The 24487-nt window shown below is 34.8% G+C and overlaps 5 protein-coding genes across 16 annotated transcripts; 2 read left to right on the top strand and 3 right to left on the bottom strand.

Moving 5' to 3' along the window:
- Positions 1-353: 353 nt before the first annotated feature.
- Positions 354-3686, bottom strand: AspRS-m (Aspartyl-tRNA synthetase, mitochondrial). Of its 2 annotated transcripts, none has more exons than XM_076414113.1 (10): positions 3132-3686; positions 2818-3075; positions 2645-2767; positions 2350-2592; positions 2147-2295; positions 1889-2096; positions 1515-1835; positions 1244-1462; positions 616-763; positions 354-562 (listed from the first exon to the last, which is right to left on the bottom strand). In XM_076414113.1, exons 1-10 carry the CDS (start codon positions 3204-3206, stop codon positions 360-362), a joined length of 1947 nt encoding a protein of 648 aa, XP_076270228.1. In that variant the 5' UTR covers positions 3207-3686; the 3' UTR covers positions 354-359. The 2 variants fall into 2 exon arrangements, with proteins under 2 accessions (XP_076270228.1, XP_076270229.1); XM_076414114.1 differs by having other exon boundaries at positions 3382-3685.
- Positions 3667-10904, top strand: LOC143202513 (2-oxoglutarate dehydrogenase complex component E1). Of its 9 annotated transcripts, none has more exons than XM_076414103.1 (19): positions 3703-3877; positions 4430-4664; positions 4885-5088; positions 5928-6030; positions 6349-6408; positions 6691-6946; positions 7005-7283; positions 7360-7495; positions 7563-7743; positions 7804-7931; positions 7991-8117; positions 8182-8638; positions 9076-9164; positions 9234-9395; positions 9449-9724; positions 9778-9941; positions 10002-10156; positions 10246-10338; positions 10446-10904. In XM_076414103.1, exons 2-19 carry the CDS (start codon positions 4443-4445, stop codon positions 10543-10545), a joined length of 3192 nt encoding a protein of 1063 aa, XP_076270218.1. In that variant the 5' UTR covers positions 3703-3877; positions 4430-4442; the 3' UTR covers positions 10546-10904. The 9 variants fall into 9 exon arrangements, with proteins under 9 accessions (XP_076270224.1, XP_076270220.1, XP_076270226.1 ...); XM_076414104.1 differs by lacking the exon at positions 3703-3877 and adding an exon at positions 4186-4309; XM_076414105.1 differs by lacking the exons at positions 5928-6030; positions 6349-6408 and adding an exon at positions 5424-5544 and having other exon boundaries at positions 3700-3877.
- Positions 10905-12075: 1171 nt separating this feature from the next.
- Trf2 (TATA box binding protein-related factor 2) lies at positions 12076-16721 on the bottom strand. Its single transcript, XM_076414115.1, has 5 exons — positions 16555-16721; positions 15665-16284; positions 14988-15082; positions 14707-14859; positions 12076-14648 (listed from the first exon to the last, which is right to left on the bottom strand). Exons 2-5 carry the CDS (start codon positions 16249-16251, stop codon positions 14596-14598), a joined length of 888 nt encoding a protein of 295 aa, XP_076270230.1. The 5' UTR covers positions 16252-16284; positions 16555-16721; the 3' UTR covers positions 12076-14595.
- Positions 16722-18216: 1495 nt separating this feature from the next.
- On the top strand, positions 18217-21321 carry MICU1 (Mitochondrial calcium uptake 1). 3 transcript variants are annotated; one of them, XM_076414093.1, is made up of 9 exons: positions 18217-18654; positions 18708-18843; positions 18893-19052; positions 19529-19566; positions 20084-20198; positions 20254-20414; positions 20472-20713; positions 20765-20982; positions 21045-21321. In XM_076414093.1, the coding sequence occupies exons 1-9, from the start codon at positions 18428-18430 to the stop codon at positions 21197-21199; spliced, it is 1452 nt and encodes a 483-aa protein (XP_076270208.1). In that variant the 5' UTR covers positions 18217-18427; the 3' UTR covers positions 21200-21321. The 3 variants fall into 3 exon arrangements, with proteins under 3 accessions (XP_076270208.1, XP_076270206.1, XP_076270207.1); XM_076414091.1 differs by having other exon boundaries at positions 19529-19578; XM_076414092.1 differs by lacking the exon at positions 18893-19052 and adding an exon at positions 19211-19376 and having other exon boundaries at positions 18227-18654.
- LOC143202502 (uncharacterized) lies at positions 21310-24487 on the bottom strand. The gene is made up of 11 exons (XM_076414086.1): positions 24199-24487; positions 23710-24148; positions 23247-23657; positions 22820-23190; positions 22631-22772; positions 22493-22578; positions 22291-22431; positions 22096-22229; positions 21902-22031; positions 21745-21850; positions 21310-21687 (listed from the first exon to the last, which is right to left on the bottom strand). The coding sequence occupies exons 1-11, from the start codon at positions 24409-24411 to the stop codon at positions 21548-21550; spliced, it is 2313 nt and encodes a 770-aa protein (XP_076270201.1). The 5' UTR covers positions 24412-24487; the 3' UTR covers positions 21310-21547.

Raw genomic sequence — 24487 nt, 5'->3', positions numbered from 1 at the left:
ATCCTGTCTCAGCATCATACGTAAGGAAGCTTGTTAAGAATCGCAAGAACAACAAAAACACTAAAAAACAGTTAGAGACGCTTTTCGCTTCTAAAATAATTATCGATAAAAAACTGTCAAATATTCTTTCAACGGTGACAGTGAGGCATAGCTTCCGTCAGTGGAAAAGACTGTGCGAATTTGGAACTTAACCTCCAATTCCAAAAAACCTAATCTCTAACGTTGATATATTTGATATTGAGTGTTTTAGATTTTGATTATTTTAGTATTTTTAAGTTTTTTAAAACATTTAGTAGTAGGCATATCGAACGATATACGATGAATTATAAATTTGAAATTAAAAGAAAACTAGAAAAAAATCAAAGATCTTTATTTACAACTTTAATGTGATACAAATTCAGAGTTTCTTCGGATACTTCAGACGGTGCCTGACTCACCGGATCTCTTCCTTCGAATGTCTTGGGAAACGCCATAACTTCCCTGATACTTTCGGCATTTAATAAAATCGCCAATAAGCGATCCAGTCCTAATGCAATGCCCCCGTGAGGAGGACAACCGGAACCTAAATGGACGTTATATAGAATTTTTAAATTCGTAAATGTCACTGTCACCTACCTAACATATCAATTATGTGTTGTAAGGTCCCCTTATCGATTCCAAGCAAGTCCAGTATTTTTTCTTGTAGATGAGGGTCATGTACGCGAATGGACCCGCCACCGACTTCATTGCCGTTTAACACCAAATCGTAGGCCAAAGCTCGCACCTGTTGCAAATAATTGTATTCGACCAAAAAAAAAACCAATTAGCCATTTAGATTATAATAATTGAAGGTGATATTATTTTAACAGCTACCAAAATATTTAAAAAAACATGTTTATTTATATACATTTATTTTATATACGTTTTGTCATATTTTCCTTGTTACCAACAAGGGTTTATCCTGGACCTACTGCTTAAACATAGGCCCCATCGACCACAGTCGAGCTTACAAACCGGTAAACAGTGTAAATCAAAATTATAAGTTAATAACGTTACATTAGGTCATCACCTCATTATATTTTGATATGCATTGTCTGTCTTATCATATGGGCAATATTTAAAGTATGTATTTGAAAAATGTATTCAAAATACATTAAATCCACTGAAGGTGCTCATACAAAAATAAGCATCAAGGTAAAACTTGCGGCATCGGTAACCCTTCAATTATAGAAATAAGTAGTTCTGAAAATAATACGTTTTTTACCTTTAACGGATCACTATCCAAGAGAGGTAAATCTTCCAAATTAGGGGATGTAAATGGATGATGGGCTGACTGAAGGGAACCATCTTCGAAATTTAGCTCGAATAACGGAAAATCGATAACCCACAAAAAATAAAGTCCCTTTCGTCTTATACCGCTTAATCCTAATTTATTTTCAAGATAATTCACGTATTCTAATCTGATCTTGCCCATTAATTGTCTCTAAAAAATACTTGGCAGTTAAAAACAAATTTACTGAAAACTCAAGACACACCGCTTCGTGTTTCTCCCCGTATGCCAAGAACAACACCGAGTCTTCTTCGACCGGAAACCGTTTACGTAAATCGTTAATTTCCCGAGTACCAAAGACCTTTTCCAATTTAGACAGCCCTTCATTCGGTAACACCTTGAATTGAATGAATTTTGCACTCTGATATTGTTTCGAAATTTGTAAATGGGCATCTTTGATAGATTTGCTCAAAGTAGCCTTTGCCTGATGTTGTTTTTGATCAACGACCAATAAATAAGCTCCGAAGTCGTCCGGAATGGGACCGATATGTTGACTCTTCTTTAAAATATCGGTACAGTTTTGAAGCTATAAACATTGTGGTATTAAAAAAAACACTAATCCAACAATTAAACTCAAACCTTAAGATCAAAACTAATGTCTGGTTTATCGCTGCCGTAATTTTCCAGGGCATCTTCGTACGACATTCTCGGAAAATGCGTTGGAATTGTTGCATAATCATCTGATAAAGTATAAGATAAAAGATTTTCTATGAGGGTTAAGATGCATTCCACATCGGTAAAAGATAGTTCGATATCTAACTGCGTGAATTCGGGTTGCCTATCTGATCTGAACATAAAAAATTTTAACTTAATAGAAAAAAATACAAGCAACAATACCTGGCACCCTCATCCCTATAACATCTAGCAATTTGAAAATATCTGTCTAATGCCCCAGCCATCAGCATTTGTTTGAATTGTTGAGGGCTTTGAACTAATGAATAAAATTTTCCTGGGAATCTTGTGGGAACAATAAACTCTTGAGCGCCCTATAGTTAGAATTGAAATATAAACCCATTTAGATATTAAATTGGACAACTTACACCTGGTGTTGCTTTAAACAATGTTGGCGTTTCAACATCTATAAAATGATTATGAATTAAAAATTCCCTCATTCGCATTAACAATTTTGACCTCATCCTCAGATTTTTTTGCATTTCAGGAAATCTCATATCCAAATACCTATATTGCATCCTTAACATCTCTTTTGCTTTTTGAAATTCACGTATATTAAATGGCAAATTATCTCTAGCTTCATTAAGCATTTTAAAATGTTCTACCTCAATCTATAACATTTTGATTAATAAATTAAAGATGATTTCACACGAACTACAGTACCTCAATATCACCAGTTTGTTGGTTTTTGTTAATCATACATTCTGGTCGTAAGACAACAGTACCTTCAACTTCTATTATGCTTTCGAAAGGCATTTGATCTAATATTTGTTGGCCACCAATATCCTTTAAAAATAACCGTTTATTCTTATACTAAATTAAAGTACTAATACAACCTTAACTGGGAATAAAAGTTGTATCTCTCCATAACTATCTCGTAAAAGAATAAATTTATTCATACGTTGGTATTTTAACCATCCACAGAGAGTAACTTTTTGACCTACATTTTCTCTTCTTAATTCACCACATGTATGAGAACGTTTAGTATACAAATTTACATTATTAATACGCTTAATACTGCCAACTTTATCCATAGCAGATACATTTTTTCTAGTTGAATAACAGTGAGAAAATGATTGATTAACATTGAAACCCTGAAATAAAAAAGATGTTTTTGTTAATGGCATTAAAATATTAAATGCACGCGTACTCTAAGGACATGTTTATCCAAAATGTAAAAACGACTAAATATAAAATATCGTAAATTTGTCGTAAATTTATTCATTGTAAAAAAAATTAAACGTTCATAAAATCACCGCTAAGCTAACCACAAAACATAAATAATCTAGCCTTAGACCAGGTTAGGGTTCTGTTTTTCAAGGACACACACAAATTGTAGGGTATGGTTAAACAGTGGTATAATACAGAACATACTTTGTGATAATTGATACAAAACATACAAAAGTATAAATGTGAAAAGCCTTGATATTATTTCTAACATATTAACTCCTGGCAAGCCTAAATTCATATAAATTTGCGAAAATATATGTTATGGATTAATACAAAAAGCTTTAAATACGTTCGTCTATTTCATTAAATTATTATAACAATTTTTCCTACGCTATCCGTTTCATGTATCATTATGTCAGAATTTAGTTAGTGCTTTTAAGCATCTTTTAAGTGATGCAACAATCTTGATATCTGATTAAAAAATTAAAGCTAATGTAATCCGTGTATGTGACTAGCAGTAACTTTTAACACAATAAGCTGACGTTGCTGATGACATTCCGTGACGTTACACTCGCCGCAACGCATCAATCGCGAGACCCTCCTTTTCAATCCTATAGCGATTCAGTTCTTGCCAGTTTCGCGTTGTAAAGTGTAGATGTATATCTAAGTGGGTCCAATATCAATAGCATAACAACTGAATTGTGGCAATACATAATTTAACATAAGGTATCTATTAAGTGTAATTTAGGTAAACTAATTTAAATCAAGGTTATCGTAAAAAGAATGCATTTGACAGTTACATAATATAAATTATACTATTACATTAATTTTACTGTGTAAATTTAGTTATTATTTAAATGATATTGGAATTTGCAAATATAGTTACAATTTTTATTATACTTTTTGCTCCTTTACGTAACAGTGTACTCGAACCAAAAATAACATAGCAATGTTGATCTTATTTAGTACAAAATATGTTGGAAAACCTTTGCCAAATTATTTTATTATTCACGTGATGTTCCTTTTAAATCGATTTATTTTTATAATTCGTAAACAAATTTTATGGTTCTGCAAGTACCACTCATATTTAAGGTCATTCGTGATATATAGCTTTCTTTTATAGGTTAAGGTTGCTGTTTCAAACCTTATTAATAATTTGTAAGAATTATTGGTTAAACTATAAAAAAATATTTATTGTTATTAATTTAAATTGTATATTTAAGTGGCTATTATTACTTTAGTTTGATTTACTTATTGCGGTTTTGTTTGGGTTTTCAGCTCTATCAAAAATATGCATCGTGCAAGAACCCTCGTTAATGCCATTTCTGCTGGTCCACCGGCCCAAAAAATAGCTTCTTGGCTGATTAAAAATTCGCCAAGCGCATTTCAATACAATCAATGTAGATCTTATAATGTACCTGCCGCATCTGAACCATTTCTCAATGGTAGTTCCGGACAATATGTTGAAGATATGTATAATGCTTGGCTAGCTGATCCATCAAGTGTACATGCTGTAAGTCCAGTTTTAAACATACTGTTATATAATTTAGTTGACTTAGAATAACTTATAGCTGGAATCTTTTAGCTATTTACATAAAGATTTCATCGGGTGAGAGGTTTGTTACTTTGTACTCATGATTATCTTTGTCGTTATTAATGAATAATTTCTGAGAATTTTAATCTGAAAGATAAGACTTATTAATATGGAAGTAAATTATTAATATCATTTTTAGTCATGGGACGCGTTCTTTAGAAATTCCCAATCTGGAGGTGCGGGATATACACCACCCCCCAGCCTGGCAACTCCTGGGAAAAATGAAGTAGCCCTAGGTGCATTAATTCCTAGCTTGGGAGGTTCTCCACTAATGTCCGGTGGGATTAACGACAAAATAATTGATGACCACTTAGCAGTGCAGGCGATAATTCGTAGCTATCAGGTAGAACAAGTTGCATAAGCTATATATATTATATATATCACCTGTATCTCATCACAGCTTTCGGCCTTATGATTAATTTTATGGAAGCAATTTAAAATATATCCCAGATTGTTTTATAAAATGCAGATATTGAAATTTTGGTCACAATATTACATGCATGATGGGAGCTCATTTAGTTTCATAATGTGTAATCAAATAACAAATGTACCTCTATAGATTTGTCATTACAGAAAACGCTAATGCATGGTATCAGAGATTGTCTACCACCTATGAATTAACGGTAGAGATTTTTTTTCATATGAGTTGTGTAATTTTTCTATTTCATTTTGCTATAGCAACGCGGTCATTTAGTGGCTAAACTGGACCCGCTTGATATTATGTTTTCTGACCGCACGGCTACTATTAGTGACTTAATGGGTGCAGCTCCTTCAGAGGTCATTCGCCAACATAAATTAGGTAGGGATGAGTGTGCTCCCTTGACTAATTAAGAAGAAACATTATCAATTTAGAGCTACTGCGGTAACGATTATTTGTGATAACTGAAACTGTCTTGGCGGATGATGATTTATGGTCGGCAATTTTTGTTTAAGTTTTGGGGATGCTTAGTGTAACGCGGCATGATTCCATTCTATGCATGTGCTTTTCATTTAAACCTATTGCTAATGTATCATTATCATATTGTGTTTGACCAATACCGTTTGCTAGTTCGTGTATTATTTTTTAGCAAAAACATATATGCTAAATTAGTATATGCCCTTATACACATTTTGTATATAATAAAATATAAATAGTGAACCGCTCGGAAAGAGTTGTAGAGGTGTTGGCAATGTTGTTTTTAGATACGCGGCCATCATATAGCCAATCTGGATCCGCTCGGCATCAACAGCGCTGATTTGGACGATCAGACACCTCAAGAGCTCATTTACAAAAATTACAACTTTGGTAAGAAATATCTCTAAATAACGTTGAAAAAATCCTTCACTTTTAGCTATTGAAAATTTTGTTTGTTTATTCGATATCACGTTGCTGACCTAACCTTATTGAAGCATTAACAAAATTTTTAATAATTAACTCAGTCCTAATTAAATATTAACAGAATACTGCTGATTTTGTAGTGCATGTTTTTATTTTATAATATTTTAGTAATTGTTTCATTGTAAAGAATAATAATGATTATAACAATATATTTTTTAGATTGTCCTGTTTTCCTTAACGAAGCTTTTTAAAACTTTGTTTGCTTGTTTTTGTCCTAACTTTTAGATAGCCCTTCGAGAACGTACTCCGAAGAACTTAAGAGGCAAGTTCAACAGTTCATGCGACGTAAGCACAATTTTATTATGTATTACCTCATTATTTAACCATCTACTGCAAATAGCTTCGGCAGATCTATTTTTCACGACGCCCCGAGTAGTTGCTTTTTAGCTCACAAGTTTCGTTTGCTCTATAGTAGAAAAGTCGTAGAATTATAAACGTTTTCAATTCTCAGACAACAAAACTTGCTTGACCATACCACATTAAGCTCTAGAAGAAATATGTTTCTCTGTTATTGTCTATAGCCGCTTATTTCTAATAAGTAATATAATCTGATTGTTTCTTATTTAGACGAGAATGACATGGACCGCGTCTTTAAATTACCCTCTACTACGTTTATTGGAGGAAAGGAGAAATCTCTTCCGCTTAGAGAAATTCTGCGCCGTTTAGAACTCTCGTACTGTCGCCACATCGGCGTCGAATTCATGTTTATTAACAGCCTCGAGCAATGTAACTGGATCAGGCAGAGATTGGAAACACCCGGCTGTATGGATTTGACGGCAGACCAAAAGAGACTTATATTGGCACGTTTGACGAGAGCGACCGGGTGAGATCAGCGCTCTAGTTAAGCGATTCGTTTTCGTTATTGAGTTTGCATTTTAAAGGTTCGAATCATTTTTGGCGAAAAAGTGGTCCTCCGAGAAGCGTTTCGGTTTAGAAGGTTGCGAAATGTTGATACCCGCCATGAAAACTGTAATTGACAAATCAACGGAACTGGGAGTGGAAAGCATCGTTATGGGCATGCCTCACAGGGGCCGACTTAACGTTTTGGCCAACGTTTGCAGGAAACCGTTGTATCAACTCTTCACACAATTCGCCGGGCTAGAGGCAGCCGACGATGGATCCGGTGACGTCAAGTATCACTTGGGTACATACATCGAAAGGTAGTTAGCGTTATAGTAACAATTGTAGTAGATATATAACAATAAACGTTGCAATATCGTGACGTCTACTATGCAGGTTGAATAGAGTTACCAACAAAAATATTCGTTTGGCGGTGGTGGCTAACCCATCTCATTTGGAGACCGTTGATCCCGTGGTAGAAGGAAAAACTAGAGCGGAACAGTTCTACAGGGGTGACGGAGAAGGCAAAAAGGTTTGTTGAGAATTTTGATAGCAGATGCGTTAAGGATTGTGTCTACGCGTATATGGTGGTTTTATAGGTTATGTCCATGCTCTTGCACGGGGACGCAGCGTTTGCCGGCCAAGGAGTTGTGTTCGAAACCATGCATCTGTCCGAATTACCAGACTATACTACTCACGGCACAGTGCACATCGTCGTCAATAACCAAATCGGATTCACAACCGATCCGAGATTCTCGAGGTCGTCGCCGTACTGCACGGGTATGATAAGAGAAAAATACATTCATTCCACTGTTATCATTTGGGCATTTTAAATTGCAGACGTAGCCCGTGTGGTGAATGCTCCCATATTCCACGTCAACGCCGACGATCCGGAATCGGTGATTCACGTATGTAATATAGCTGCCGAGTGGAGAGCCACGTTCCACAAAGACGTCGTCATCGACTTGGTATAAGCTACAATTTTTAAGTGATTAGCATATTGTTTCTTATCATATGTTCCGTACAGGTGTGCTATCGCCGATATGGCCACAATGAACTGGATGAGCCCATGTTTACCCAACCTCTTATGTACAGGAAGATTCGAAGCACCAAGCCATCGTTGGACAAGTACGCTGAACAACTCATTAACGAAGGTAAATCAGTTTTGTTCAAGCTCCGCCGATAAATTTGATGTCATTTATTTATTTTTATATGTAGGAGTTGTAACGGAGACGGAAGTTCAAGATGTCAAAGGCAAGTACGAAAAAATTTGCGAAGACGCACTCGAGAGAGCTAGACAGGAGACGCACATTAAGTACAAGGACTGGATCGACAGCCCTTGGTCCGGTTTTTTCGAGGGCAAGGATCCTTTGAAGGTAGCGAAAACTGGAATTGTCGAAGACACGCTGGTACATATTGGAAAACGTTTTTCTTCGCCACCTCCGAATGCTGCCGAATTTATAATCCATAAAGGTATCGAACGTATACTTAGATCCAGGATGGAAATGGTCGAAAATCGTATATGCGATTGGGCCTTGGGAGAGGCTATGGCTTTTGGCTCCCTACTGAAAGAAGGTATTCACGTTCGCCTATCAGGACAAGATGTGGAAAGGGGCACTTTCTCCCATAGGCACCATGTTCTGCATCACCAGAGCGTCGATAAGGCCACCTACAGGTAAGTGCACGATAAACGACTACAACCGTCCTTTATCGTACCATAGACGAGTTAGTTTTGAAGTAAACAGTGGGGAGATACATTTTTGAGGACGACAACTGTCAACGTTGTGTTTTTATTGGATGTCTGCAAGATATGTGAATAAACCCGATATTAACCAGGCCACAGAAAAGTTCAGATACCAAGAACCATTATCGTTATTTTCGGCTAGATGGGAACCGACTCGCTCATAGGGATTATATTGATTTACCAAAAATCACTTGAATATCAAATACAGGGACTCATTATGACGTTCCCGAAAATATGTTGCAAGTCTGATGTTATTTGAAACTGTTTAGATATCGTTTTTAACTCGTTTTTTAATTAATTATATTATACAAAAATCGTCAAATTACGTATTCGACGCTCCACCACTAACAATTTGCTTGTACTTCTAGGCCTCTCTGTAACCTATATCCCGATCAAGCCCCTTACACTGTTTGCAACAGTTCCTTATCTGAATATGGCGTTCTTGGTTTTGAATTAGGTACGTTCGAATAGTTGAGAATTCTTCGACTAAATATCTGTGTGACTGTATATCTGTGACTTCTCGCAGGCTACTCTATGACGAATCCCAATGCTTTAGTCATCTGGGAAGCTCAGTTTGGAGATTTCGCCAATACTGCTCAGTGCATCATCGACACGCTTCTTTCGAGCGGACAATCTAAATGGGTGCGACAGACCGGTTTGGTCATGCTGTTACCACATGGTATGGAAGGTAAGATGTTAATCGGATCGTTATATCAAATGTTACTAGCTGAAATTGTGTAGGCCAAGGGCCCGAACATTCCAGCGCTCGCCTCGAAAGATTCCTGCAGATGTCCTCAGATGATCCCGATTATTTCCCACCGGAAACAGAAGATTTTGCCGTACGCCAACTACACGACATCAATTGGATAATAGCCAATTGCACAACGCCTGCCAACATTTTCCATTTGTTAAGACGACAGATCGCTTTACCTTTCCGAAAGCCCTTAGTCATTATGACTCCAAAGAGCTTGCTGAGACACCCCGAAGCTAGAAGTTCATTCGACGATATGGTCGAAGGTACGACAACATCAAGGTCTAGCTGCTGCGATACCCATATTTATTTTCTACAGGTACCGAATTTAGGAGAGTCATTCCTGACGAAGGACCTGCCTCCAACAACCCAAGCGGCGTAAAGAAACTAATATTCTGCTCTGGCAAAGTATACTATGACTTGGTGAAAGCTAACAAAGAACAAGGCGTCGAGGATAAAATCGCAGTAACCCGCGTCGAACAGGTAAATGTGTTCTGAATAACGTAAGCATATAGATCATCGAAAATCTGTATTGTCTTTCAGTTGACGCCATTCCCGTTCGATCTGGTCAAGCAAGAATGCGTAAAGTATTCTAACGCTGAAATCGCTTGGGCCCAAGAGGAGCACAAAAACCAAGGCGCGTGGACGTACGTCAGGCCTAGATTCGAAACCACTTTGTCGGGACAAAGGGAGGTCATGTAAGTAAATGTCTATTAAAATAATATATATAAAAACGAGTGTACTGTGCTATGAAGATGTCGTAAAGCGAATTCTTACTATGTTTTAGTCCCAGTAAAAAAAGTTGGTTGAGTAGACTGTTTGGTAACGATAACAATAATAACATTGGTCCGGATCAAAAGGCCGACGAAAGAATCGTTAGGTGAGATTGGCCAGATCTTCGTAGCGCAGATAGCACTTGTTTCGCTTCAGCTTATTAATGCCGCGGTTATTCGAATCTGTCGGATATTAACCGACATCCTTTTACAGCTACGTCGGCAGACCTGTTGCCGCCAGTACTGCTACAGGTAGCAAAGCCCAGCACATCAAAGAATTGAAAAATTTGATAGAAGACGCAACTAGAATTTAATCAAACGAAGTAATATCACAGCGTTCTACTAACAATTAATGGAGCTATTGGATATTTATACGTGCAGTAATATTCGCACTTAGTCCTAAAAATCGCACCAATTACGAGATAATCATCTTTAAATTGTAAGTAGTGTATATACAATATATGATATAGGGTTCAGTTTTATTTATTTTTATCCTCAATGTAATTGTTAATATGAGTCACTGCAAGGACTCAGCACCTGGAATATTAAAAATAGTTTCTTTATTCTCTCGGAGTCAGGTTCATAATATTATTATAAAGCCTAAAGTATTTTAAATTCTAATGTTATTTATTTATTGTATTCTTGAAAAACGCAATAAATTGTGTTGCTTGAATTGATCGCATTTTTTTATCCTCAATACTTCAATGTCATGTATTTCCTTCAGCGTTTTTTATTCCAAGAAGAGATGAAGGTTTCAACATACATAGTATTGGGCAAAACTAGACAGAAATTTTAGAAAAGTTTGGCTATGGAGAAATTAATGACGTTTGTTGTCATTTGCTTCAATAAATAACTTGTCGTGGATAATCTAATGTTTCAACGTTTAACGTTTTAACATTCTAAAGCATCTGTTAACGTGGAGAAACCCAGGCGGCGGTATTTGAGTTTGAGGCAATTACAAATTAATTTCAAGCCCTTGAATGATACAGATATTGAGGCAACAGAAAAATATCAAAGACAATTGTGTGTGCAACTAAGTATATCCAGTATATACAAAAGGTAGAAGAACGAGTGCGAGCAAAACTCATCTATTTCAATAAATATTGCAAATTAAATCTAGATGTTATGCACGAACTAAATTTAGAAAGAGAGAGCTACTGGAATGGTGTGGCGGCAAATTTGAAAAGTATTGTATCGAAACGTGAATATCGGATTTTGTACACTAAACACTTGGAGATTGAACGGTAAGAGTAAATAATCAAACATTAGTAAAGCAAATAGAACATCGACAAAGTCGCACGATGAGCGTCTCGAGTGATGGAAGAATTTTACAATTATGACCACCACACAGGGTTTAGTAACTCGTAAATGATTGACGTCGATAAAAGATTATTTAAACAGAAATACTACGTTCTGCTTGAAAAGTTAGCCAACATTTTTGTAATTGCTGAAGTTCTTTGAGCAATCGCATCGTTGACTTTACAACAAACTTATGACTCAGTTATGGCATAATGTTTTTAAATGTATTTGTTGCTTGAAGTTTCTTTTAGTATTTTGAGTGTCTTCTTTGGACGCCTTTCAATATGCAAAATAGTCAAGTATAAAATTTTGATTAGTTGAGTATTTAACTCATTGATATTTTCTTACATTTAAAATTCCGCACCGGTCAAATATTCTATTTACTCGCCCCTTGAACGAGTCCTCTATTAAAATCTGCCCTACTTGTTATATCCCCGAAACCAAATATAATATAATCGGCGGCACTTTACACGTTCCCGATATATGTTTAGCGACTAGATGCTATAAACAGAATTTAAAGAAATGGGAAAAATAAAACGAATAAATTGAGAAAAAATTTATTCACCTACTCATAATAAAAATAATGGAAAAACAACTTACAGGGAGAAAGGGTTTTAATAATTATCAATAAAAAAACACTGTACAAGTAAACCCTTAATGTTACTAACATAATAATCACTACAGAAATATTTTGGTATAAGTAAAATTAAAACATCGCAAGAGGACGAAAACATTTTTACCCAATCGATCCAACTCATCTTTAATCATTCTCGGACGTTTAGGTATACGATCGGTGACGGAGCATACACGAAACTATTTGTACGGCGTAATTCTACGACTCGTCTGGTGTTTTCATTAAAAACTGCTCGCTGTCTTAATGCCGAACCGGAACTTCTACGCACCATGAGCTTTGCTTGAAGTAAATCAAAAAATTTACAGACAAAACGTAAATCATCCAGAACTAAAACAGCATCACTCTCGCGGTCTTTCCAAATCAAAATTTGATTATAAGGCATTAGAGAACTATTACAAATATGTTTTTATTACAAGTATATTTTAGTATTACTACATCATAAGGCATTGGAGGATAATTGCTTCTCTTCTCTAATTTACGAAGATTGGAATATTCACACAAACTTCAGGTTTGTTCAACACCAAATGGCTATATCTACACAAACGCTCAATTGTTTTCCGTGCACCCTTAATCGAGGTCGACCTTTTACTCCGCAGTACTCGCGTTACATATTTTGTACGCGACGATTACTTTACTTCTATCACAATTATTGTTTGGGTTGTTCTAAAGAATTTAAAAAAACGCGTTCTTCAAAATCATCCTATAACAGAGATATGCCTAATTGGAAAAAGATCCATCAGATAATATAAGACACTTTAAGTATTAGAGGAAAATTTACGCGTGCGTAGAAAGCCTACAATTGTTTGGCTATAGGATATAAATACTAGTTTTCCCGTTTTGTACACATACAGCATGTTATTGTTACAATTTAAAGTAAACCCGATGAAGTTGACAATGTCTTGTAAATATATTGTTTTTTAAAAACAATGCGTGTTAAAAAAATCAAAATTTTCATATTCACAGGCTGTTAAATATCTAAGAAATTGTATTGATATAAACGTATGAAATTGTTTTATTCAATAATCTATCTATGAAATACAGTATGTATAGAGATTCAGTTCGATCTTTAACTTAACAATAATACGGCGAAATCAATGCTCGATAAATAAATGAATTAAATGAGTTAAATCAGTCCTTAATCACTTTGTTTTTCGGTTTCACAAATATTCCACTTTTCAGTTTTCCATGGACAATATCGACATTTCCTAGGCCTATTCTAAGGTTTAAGGTACAAATTTTAACATAACTTAAAACTATTAAGTGGTAGGAAACAGGGAACTATTTGTACTACTTGTAAAGTGCGAAAGCGATAGAGTTCTTAACTAACATTCAATGAGCAAATTATTACAAATATTCAATACCGTCCGTCAATTATAACATCACACTGGATTTGGTCCTGTTTCAAGGGAAAACTAGCTTTTATAGCCAATATAAATTATTGTCTTGCCACTCGACATCGTTACATATACAAATCCAATAAACGGATGCCAATGAAACGACTCCGTACGAGATAATTTTGGGGTTAAACGCAAGCCAGTTTTCATTTCAAACAGAAAATGCCAAAAAGTAGACGACGAAATAAGCAAGGATACAAAAATCGACGGGCGGTATTAACTGTAACAGGGTTATACACCATCTATGTAACAAGTTATATGTAATAATTAGGTATCGAAAGTGAACACCTACATATTCCAGAAGTTAGTATTTAGAGAAAGATGCGCATTAAAATGTGGGTCACCTATAATTATTGCACGGAATTCTGAATGTGTCAGTATGTAGTTTCCCACCACAGCACTAATCTATGAGAAGTAAAGCATCCAAAACAAAGCAAAAAAATCGATACGGCTTTCGATGAGGACCATCACGAACCAACTCCGAACGAGCAAAGCTGGCCCCTGACTCGGTTAATATTTTCTAAATGCTCACGCCGTATACACATTATAAATAGTTAAAAACTCAAAACATATTTAACAGTAAAATTTATTCGTATATAAAGGAAAACAAATCCACAGTCTCATAGATATCAATAAATAACTGAGAAAGTCAAGTTATGGGTCTGACTAGTCAATTTGTAAACTGTGTAGTTCACATTGAAAACATACTCTGGGCTCAGAGTTTAATAACTGAAAAGTGCCTAATTACCGTGATTACTCATGCTATGTTAAAATACAACAGAGAGACCAGCTTTTAGCTGAGAGATAAATTAAAATATTTTGTACAAAGAAAATCAAAATAAAAGCGGGTATATTCATATATATATGTAAAGTCCCTCTAGTAGTACAATAACGGATAGAATACTGAAAACAGCCTGTACAGTCTCTCTCTGGATTTCATTAAAACACAAAACTATAAGAAATCACAATAACTAGAACAGTATTTCACATCATAATAATTGAATAAATACGAATTGACGACTCAAATATCAATTATTTTAGTCCCCCCAATTTTCCTCGTCTGTGTCCATGTCATCGTCCGCGCCGCCTCCTAGTAAAAATTATCCGGCTTTATCACGAGAGTTTGTATGTAAAGTAACTCCACCTACCTCTCGCAGTGGGATCTAAATCGCTGTACATATCCTGTTTAAGCTTCTTTTTCGCCAAAGCTTCAATCTCTTCTTTGGATCGTTCTTTACGAAATTCATATACAAGCGGAAATATATGTTCTATGGCGGCTTGAACGTCGGCAACACTAGGAGCTACAGAAACACCGTTAATTTAAATATGTATCTGACTAAAGTTATTAGCATATTTTATATGAAAATTCCCATCTTCAAATGATACAGAAATTACATTTAAATTTAACAATTAGAAACATGTAATTTACCTGTGACTGTAACACTTCCAGTTGAGAAAATTTTTAAAGTTGCTTTGGGATTTTGAAGTTTATATGTGACTCCTGGATGAAGTTCTGGTTCATAACTGAAATAACCAATAACATATACCTCTTATGAAAATCTCTCAATGCTTGAACAAAAAATCAAACACATATAAAAACAAATGACAAACATAGTTATAATATTAAATTCAAGACAACCAAATTTAGCATCGGATAATTTGTTGCCAGAAATGTTTAACATACATGAGAAAGTGGGAAGTACTTGAAAATGGTTAAACAAATATCTCACAAAAGATGATCCAATATTCTTATATAATGCCTTACTTCGTATGAGTCACTGTTTAATTTTTTTATTCTGATAAGAAACAGAACTTATTTCAGTTTACAACCCACATTAATTTGTTATCAACCTTTACCTTTCAGATTACTGACTGATAGAGTTGTAGATTAATTACTTGCTACTATAGAATCAGTAATAAGACAAATACTAATCTCATGATGAATTTGAAACATTCAAAGTGAGTTTTGAATGATGTTTAACAATATCTTAATTTGAGTGAATCAATAAAAATGACAACACCCTGTGACCCCATTTAGAGATGCATAAAGAATTATTTGGTTTTTATAATAATTATGAGTAATCATGGTTCTTACGATTTACTTACTCTGCTTCTCTATGTCTTTCAGAAAATGAATTTATCCTAATGGCAAATGGCATAGAGCATGTCCCTAAAACGTTCACCACCCTGTAATTGTTAAATTTAACGTTAAAACCTAGTTTCTGCAAGCACCGTGCAAATCGGCGAGCCGCCTGTTTAGCAGCTTCCTCACTGGTGGCACCTGTACAAGTAACTTTGCCGGAAGACCAAATACTTGCAGTGGTGTATGGACGGCGAAGTTTCATCGTTATCATACCATTTTCTTTACGATATTCTACGTTCATTCCGTTGAGAGCTATTTCGCGCAAGTTTAAGTGGCACCGAACACTAAAACTACACACCACATTGTTTATCACAATATCAATTTCAGGTTCAGCCTCTTCTTGGGCTTCCACAAGCTGTTCTCCCGATATGTAATCTGTAGGATCTTGCTTCAAAGAGTCATTAACTGGTTCATCAGTAATTTGTGGTTGTTCATACTGAGCCTGGGGAATCATGGTGTCATAACCATTTAAAGGCTGCACAGTGTGATGTACTCGCCCATTGCCATTTGAGAGTGTTTTTAAGCCATTCTTTTGAACAGCCGTGGCCATTCTAGGACTCGAATGGGGTCCTAGAAGTCAGTTCTGCAAATAATAAAAACACTTTGTGGGAGGTGTCACTATGGCCTTAAAATACTAACAAAAATATAAAACACGCCCCGATTATTACACAATATTTGAAAAAAACAAACAGTAATAACAATCTTAGAAACAAATCTACCCGATAAATGAATCTTAGTACATCTAATTTTGGTTTTCGAGAAATTAAAAGGGTCCTTTGTATTCAACACGCACAGGAAGTATAAAAGAAACATTAAATGTGCACATAATCAAATTGAAATCAAAACATATTACCTTTCTCTATGTTCCTGGATTAATACCTAGTATTTTAGTACAAGATTCGTAATAATATGTGCGATATTTATTATGTTTTTATTTTGATCGAACGACTAAACGTCCTAAAATTCGAGAAGCCATGACACAAAGTACCCTGACCACTCACGAATCGACTGACGAAAACCGATGTGTTGAGAAATGTCCGACGTTTGATGGCGCCACTAAAATCATCCAAATTACCGATTGAGAGAGCTCTTCTTATATAAATTGGATAAAAGAGGAAGAAGTTTTTTTAATCCGTATCAAAATTGACGAATTTTTTTTTTAATATCGGTGTTTTTTGCGCATATATCGATATTTTATTTATAAATTATATCAAGAAAATTATTACTAATTTTAAAGGTTTAGTGCATATTGGTATTTAAATTTAAAGGTCAATTATCCTTTCTTTTAAAACATTTGGAGAACATTAATTTTCTTTAATCCGATATAAGGTTGCGGAAAAAATATCGATATATGAATATTTTCTGAACAATATTTCCATATTTTTGGGCGATATTTTTTTTCGGTTATATCGTATGTATCGACACTTTTTTCGTTGATATTTTTCAATATTTTTTCAAAATAAATTAAATATTATTTTTAACAATCCCTTGAAATTGATACTTAATTTTAGTGATTTGGCCAATATTTTTATACTTATTGTAAAAAAATATTGATATTCTTTTTGGCCGATATATCAATTTTTTTAAATATTGAAAACGATATATCGATATTGTTGAAAATATCGATAAATCTAAATATCGGTATTTTTTCAGTGGCCAACACCCCTACTTCGATATATCGATATTTTTAATATATCGGAATTTGTATATATATGGAGATTTAATTAATATTTATATTTTTTAAAATCTCGATATCATATCACACAAGTCACTTGATGTTCAGGGGGAAAAATCACTAAACATAATTTCGATATATGTACGAAACTTTTTGTGCTCCGGTCCTAGTTTCCACAAAATTCACTCAATAACCGGGGAGGCGAAAGCCTAAAGCTAAAGTTAGGTTCAGAAACCCTAAATTTTTTATATATATTTTACTTTACAACTTAAAGTTCGAGACTCTCATTTAAAACTATCGATACTTTTTGGCATCCCTACGGCCTATATTAAAACTTGAAATAGAAAGGTAGATATAAAAATGCGCTATTTAACCTATTGTAGGAAATATCTAGTTAATAATAAATTAATTTTTGCAAATAATAATACTAGGAAACTTTGCAAACTATATTCTAACGAAGAACCAGACTTTTATCAGAAAAGATGTTATAAGAATTTTGGACATCGACCAAAAAGTACACCGAAATTAACAAAATGGTATATAGGTTTTTTAACTGTGGGCATAACTTTTGCTGCAATCGACTGGAAATGGTATAACTTAAAAGGCTTTCTTTGCGTTTGTACAGACTTTTTAAGTTAATACTTTTTAGGGTTATTACATGGACTTCTCTAAATATTGGGCGGCAAAACGATAAACCTACATCTGAAAGTTCATCCTAATTCGAAGCAATGTACTCATAATCCATAATAGAAATAATGTAGATTTTAATAGCTGATCAAATAAATACATTATAATTGTAATACGCATCAAATGTTTTTATTGACAAAGTGACATCCCGTTATAGGTTATCCGTCTGTTCCTTCTTTATATATGTATATATATATATATGCCCTGTCAGATCTCAAGTTTCAAAGTGGTTTTTTATTGAGTGTATAAATATAAGTAAAATAATTTCCAAGAATTATTGCATATGATCATTGTAAGAATATAACTAGATCATATTATATAGTACTCGTTTTTGATCCACATAAGTTAGGTGCTATTTATAAATATGAGTTACTTGAGAATCCTCAGAATCAGCTCGTTCTATACTCCATCTATATATTGTCGACAGATTTTTAATAAAAATATACCATTATTAACGCTATACAAAAAAGAAAGCTCGGAAAAACGTTTATTCCACTATTTCTCCCAACAGTCGAACCAGAGAAACTTATTTTCAAACAAATACATATTTTTCTTGGTAATTTTTTTAGCTCCTTTATTACAGTGGAAAGAGTAAGTGTATTAATTAATGTTTAGCTTTTGTGTTACTAGTGTGTTTTGTTTAGATGGAGGCAATGTATTACAGTTAAAGCTGACGCACCTAAAGAAGTGGAAGATTCGACTGTTGGTGCTGCCGAAAATGCAGAGGATGGTAAAAAAAAGAAGCATAAAAAAGAGAAAATTGGCTTCAGAGATCGTAAGGTAATAAGATGTGTAGATGTTTTAATGAATTGTTAGGTTCCGGTATTAGATTATAGAATATGAAAACCGCATGAGAGCTTATTCTACACCTGACAAGATATTTAGGTATTTTGCCACTGTTAAATTATCTCGAGGAGATAATGTGGAGGTGTATATGACGCCAGATGACTTCTTAAGGGCTATAACTCCTGGGATGAAACAACCTGATGGTAATTTATTTCAGAACAGATAATATTAAATTTACATTGTATGACCATCTAACATTTTAACCTGAAGTAACCAGCCCTCATGTGTACTAAACTAATTAATTTTTACTATAGTTTTCAATTAACCATTTACTAACAGTCTTCTTTGTTGCATGTCATAGATTATAGAATACGAGAATCGTATTAGACACTATTCAACTCCTGACAAAGTATTTCGCTATTTTGCTACTCTCCAGGTCCAAGGCCCTACAATTGATCAGCACGAAATCTATATGACTCCTGACGATTTTTTAAGATCTATGACTCCTGGTTTGAAGCAACCTGATGGTTAGTTATGTTTTAGGAAAAGCACTGCTATAAATTTTTACACAGTTTAGTTTTGAAAAGCACTGCTATAAATTGCCTTACTAATTGACTTACCTTGACTAATGATTTCTGTATCATAGTGTCATCAGTATAAAGAGATGTTCATTTTTTAGGTTTAGGACTTGACCAATACAAGCGGTATGATCCTAAAGTAAGTAAACAGGCCTATTTACTTTTAAAGTACAAAGCATCCATTGAAACAATAAATAATTTTCTTTCTTGATAAGTAATTAAACTAGTACCAACTGTCTATTAGATTGATTATGCTTATCAAATTCTATCTTATATGTGAGAAATGTAATTTTTTAAACCATCTCTTTTTAATTTTCAGCACAATTTACAGGTAATTTTTAATTTAGAATATTTTGCATGAACTTTGTATTAGTTTTTTTGTCACTTAATTGAATCTGATTTGAACTATTCTTTTTGAATTTTGTTGAGGCGTCTACTATAGAGCTTTCTATTTACCACATATAGGGATTGATTTTCGATGATTTCTTGGATTAGTTAATGAAACATTAATTCAATAAAACAGTGCAGAAAATCAGTCCGTTTATTCTGCAGTAGCTGTAACTGTAATTTATAGATTTGCATAAGATTTTAATAAGAATACATTTTCTTCGACTTAATATCAGTAATCCACATATTTATTTCTCGTATTAATTTAGATCGTTCAACAAAGATTAGATTTGGCACTGGACGAGGATAGCATTTTCTACAAATTGGGCAGTTCAGGTCTTATCACATTTTCAGACTACATCTTCCTGTTGACTGTTCTTTCAAGTAAGTTAAGTGTTATGTGATTTTACGCTGACAAGTGTGACGGATACGCTTTTAGCTTCTCGACGCCACTTTGAGATAGCCTTTCGCATGTTCGACTTGAACGGCGATGGCGACGTGGACTGTGAGGAATTCGAAAAGGTCGCGACTCTAATTAGACAACAGACCAGTATAGGCTCGAGACACAGAGACCATGCAAATACCGGAAATACGTTCAAGGTACGATATGGTATATTTTTATGCTGGCCGCGATGAATAATGATGTAATGTTCCAAGGGTGTCAACTCTGCATTAACCACGTATTTCTTCGGTCCCAGTCTCAAACAAAAGTTGACCATAGAAAAGTTTCTGGACTTCCAAGAAAAACTACAGAAGGAAATATTGAGCTTGGAATTTCAGCGAAAACACCCGGACGACAACGGAAAGATAACCGAGGCGGATTTTACGGAATTGCTGCTGGCGTATGCAGGTTATCCGCAAAAGAAAAAGGGTCGTATGTTGAAACGCGTCAAAAAAACGTAAGTGCAATAATAAACCGACATCGGGCACCTATCGATTTGTGGCTTTAGTTTTAGAGATCGCAGCCAGGGAATCTCCAAGCAAGATTATCTTAATTTCTTCCATTTTCTGAACAATATCAACGACGTGGACACCGCTTTGACATTCTACCATATCGCGGGAGCATCTATTGACCAAGCCACCTTGAAGCACGTCGCGAAAACGGTGGCGCACGTGGATCTCAGCGATCACGTAATACACGTGGTTTTCACGATTTTTGACGATAACCGTAAGTATTACTGTTCTGCGTCTCGACAACGTTGAATAAACGTGTGGTAATTGGACTTGTAGAGGACGGTCAGCTAAGCAACAAGGAGTTTATCGCAGTAATGAAGAACCGACTGTTAAGGGGACTGGAAAAGCCGAAAGATACCGGTTTCGTAAAATTCATGCATTCGATATGGAAGTGCGCCAAGGAAACCAGACCTAATATATTTGAGGTTTAAGCTACTTGGCGATGGCGACAACAGTTAGCTTGACTCGAATCTGTTTTTTGTGATTTTCAATTGTTATTTGTTTATTTAAATTTTGCTTCCCACCAAATAATAAAGCGATGCGTTATAAAATATTTTATTTCACTCATTTTAATTATTAAAAGTACCAAACATCCCTTCGGTAAGTCAAACCGGAACTTCAGATGATACGCATATATAAGTTGCTCTAACATAAATATTTGTTTTTAATATATTATTACTTAAAACGTTTATATAAGCTAAAACTGTCGAATCACTAGACATCCACGAGGAATTTAAAACTAGATCACACAACTGCACCACCACAACAAAATAAACGCGCTACAACTTAGACATTTTATACTCCGATCGACTCCACTTGGGTATGGGCACTTCAGGGTGCTTTTTCTTTTGATGTTTGTGCAGGGTCGTCCGATCGTAGTAAGCACTACCGCATATAGTACATTTGAAGGGCCTTTCACCTAAACCAGAAGAGACACGTATAGAAAACGAATAACTACAGACGACGTAACACTTACCGGTGTGGGTCCTCAGATGAATTTCTAAAATGTGCTGGAAAGGGAAACATTTTTCGCATATTTTGCACTTGAACGGCATCGTGCCAGTATGTTGATACATATGAACCTAAAAATATTCATGCGTAAATTTAAAAAAAACTAAACATCGATGCGTTACCTTTAGGTGTGCAGTCTGCCTGAAAGATTTTCCGCACGTATCGCAAGAGAACGGTCGTTCACCTGTATGTATTCGCATATGAATTTTCAGCTGGTTTGATGTTCGCGCAACTTTACCGCATGTGTCGCATCTACAACAACACAGTTATTGAAACAAATCGTAAACGATCCGGCTTTCGATTAAACAATCGATACCTGAATTTGGCCAACTTGATATCTTCATGTTGTCGAAAATGTGTCTTCAGTTCACTCTCAAATGCGTAGCGTTTCCCACAAACCTCGCACGTGTGTTTATTATGACGTTCATCCATATGCTCATCTAATTGTTCCTAAACACGTCATTGGCGTATTATTTGACAACTTGGCGATTCGATTAATTTACAGTCTTACCCGAGTATCACAAGTGACCGAACAAATTTTGCATTTATATTCGGTAAACTCTGGGTGTCGTCGAATATGCCTTCCGTAACCGTATCTAGTATTAAATATTTCACCGCAAAATTCGCATTGCAAATTGACAGGCGTCGGTGGCTAAAATACGTAACGACGACATATTATCAGATGCATGATCGATCGTTTTGAAACTACTCACTGGTCGAGGCAGCGGGTTTCCCTCGGCATCGACGTTTTTATGGACTAGATTGAAATGTCTTTGCAGCATAAATTTCGTGGTATACGCTAAAACAATCCCAAGTTCGATCTGTGACTACCGCATATTAATACTGATTACCGTTTCCGCAAGCAGAACACAGGAACCTTTTTCCAAAGTGCATCTTGAAATGCCTTACCAAACTAGTTTTATAAGTAAAAGTTTTTCCACATTTATTACAAGAATAGTTTTTTTCATTTAGATGACTTAGCATATGCTTATTCTAAAAATATGCCTCTGATAAACTGCACAAAAATAAAATCAACATACCTTTTTATATTTTCTGGTAAACGTTTTGCCGCAGAATCGACAAGTAAGAGAATTATCATGGTCGTATTTTATGTTATGTTCGTTGTATTGTTCTTTTGTTTTGAAGTAGCGGCGGCAAGGTCGGCAAACATGGCTTTTTCGAGAATGTAAACTAAGATGAAATAAAGGTACACGTTTGGTGAATGTCCTGAGGCAAATTATGCATTGCAAATCATCTATATGTTCGTTTTCATAGTGCTCGATCACTGTATTGATGTCACCTAAACTTTTGTTAACACATAATTGGCAGGTAAATGCACCATCAACTTGGGTTTCTTTTAAAATTTTAGCAGGAAGTTGACCTCTGTTTACAGTTTTCGTTGCCTCTTGTTCTAAAACATTTATATAATAAAATAATCTAAAAATGGCATCTTCCACATCTACTTACTAATAATTTCATCATCACACTCCTCTTGTTTGACATTGAGGATATTTTCAGAACTTTTAAGGCACTCTTGGAGATGTTGCTTGAGCAGGTCATCATTCTTAAAATATTTCCTACAAGGTATACACTTGGCACTATCTTTCGAATGAAGTGCCATATGGTACAAAAGATTGTCTCTATTCTTATAACCCTTAGGTTTTTCACACAATATACATTCATTTATATCAGCTTGTGGCCCATGATTTTCATCATAATGATCGATAGCTGTATTGATGTCTGATATATATTCCTGGCAAAGTCTGCATTCAAATTCTTTTGAATTTTTAACCAAGACATTTTCTAATCCCTCAGGATGTTTCCTTGGTCTGCCTCGCCTTTTCGGTGACTGCTTAGCTTTTTGAAATTTCCTTTTAACTGAACAGTCACATTAAGGATACTATTACTAAAGAATTATATATTTTCATACCTAGTCTTCGTTGATTATCCAAATCATCTTGAAACACCTCTACACTTGTATGCCTTTCCTTTCTAAAACAATAAAAATCTGGAGTACTTTCTATTTTGACATTCCTGTTGTTAACATCATTCTTCATTGGTGCCCAATCTGAATCATTATCATTTTCCATAAAGGCATCATCTTCCGTATCGCTAACAGAAACCTTCTCCTTTTTTGATTTATCTTCAATTGCCTCGCTGCCATCATTATAAAGTTCCTCTTCTTTTGTAACAACATTTTGTCTACTGTTTATTGAGTTTAATTCACCACTTCCAAGAATCTTACTGTTCAAAAGATCATCCAAAATATTATTCGATTTTATGACTTTATCAAAAAAACATACTGACTGGACCAACAACATAATACACGAATTACATATATTTTGAGGCTTATTATCAAACCGATCCAACTAAAATATTATAATCAAATAGTCTGTGAATATTTGAGTGAGAAACTTACATCTAATTTGCAACACTGTTTGAATACTTGGGATACATCAACTTCCACATTGTTATCCAAATAAATTTCGTATATGGGTTTTAACTCAGAAGCGTGACACAAGCAAGTACGGCATACATTATTTAGGTCATTGATTGCTATAGTGTATTCGTTTTTATCCATTTTTCTTGTTATATCCATTATTGAATATTGAAGAATTACATACTCATTCATTCATTATAAACAAACGGTTTCAAAAAATAACATAGATTGCTGTGACAGGTCTGGAATGCTAATAGCAGTTAAAAAG

Source organism: Rhynchophorus ferrugineus, unplaced genomic scaffold (genome assembly GCF_030347505.1).
Source record: "Rhynchophorus ferrugineus isolate W39M unplaced genomic scaffold, kcgeb_rfMv2 rfM9, whole genome shotgun sequence".
Classification (NCBI taxonomy): domain Eukaryota; kingdom Metazoa; phylum Arthropoda; class Insecta; order Coleoptera; family Curculionidae; genus Rhynchophorus; species Rhynchophorus ferrugineus.
Note: the sequence above shows the minus strand (reverse complement) of the source record. Positions and strands in the feature narration are given on the sequence as shown.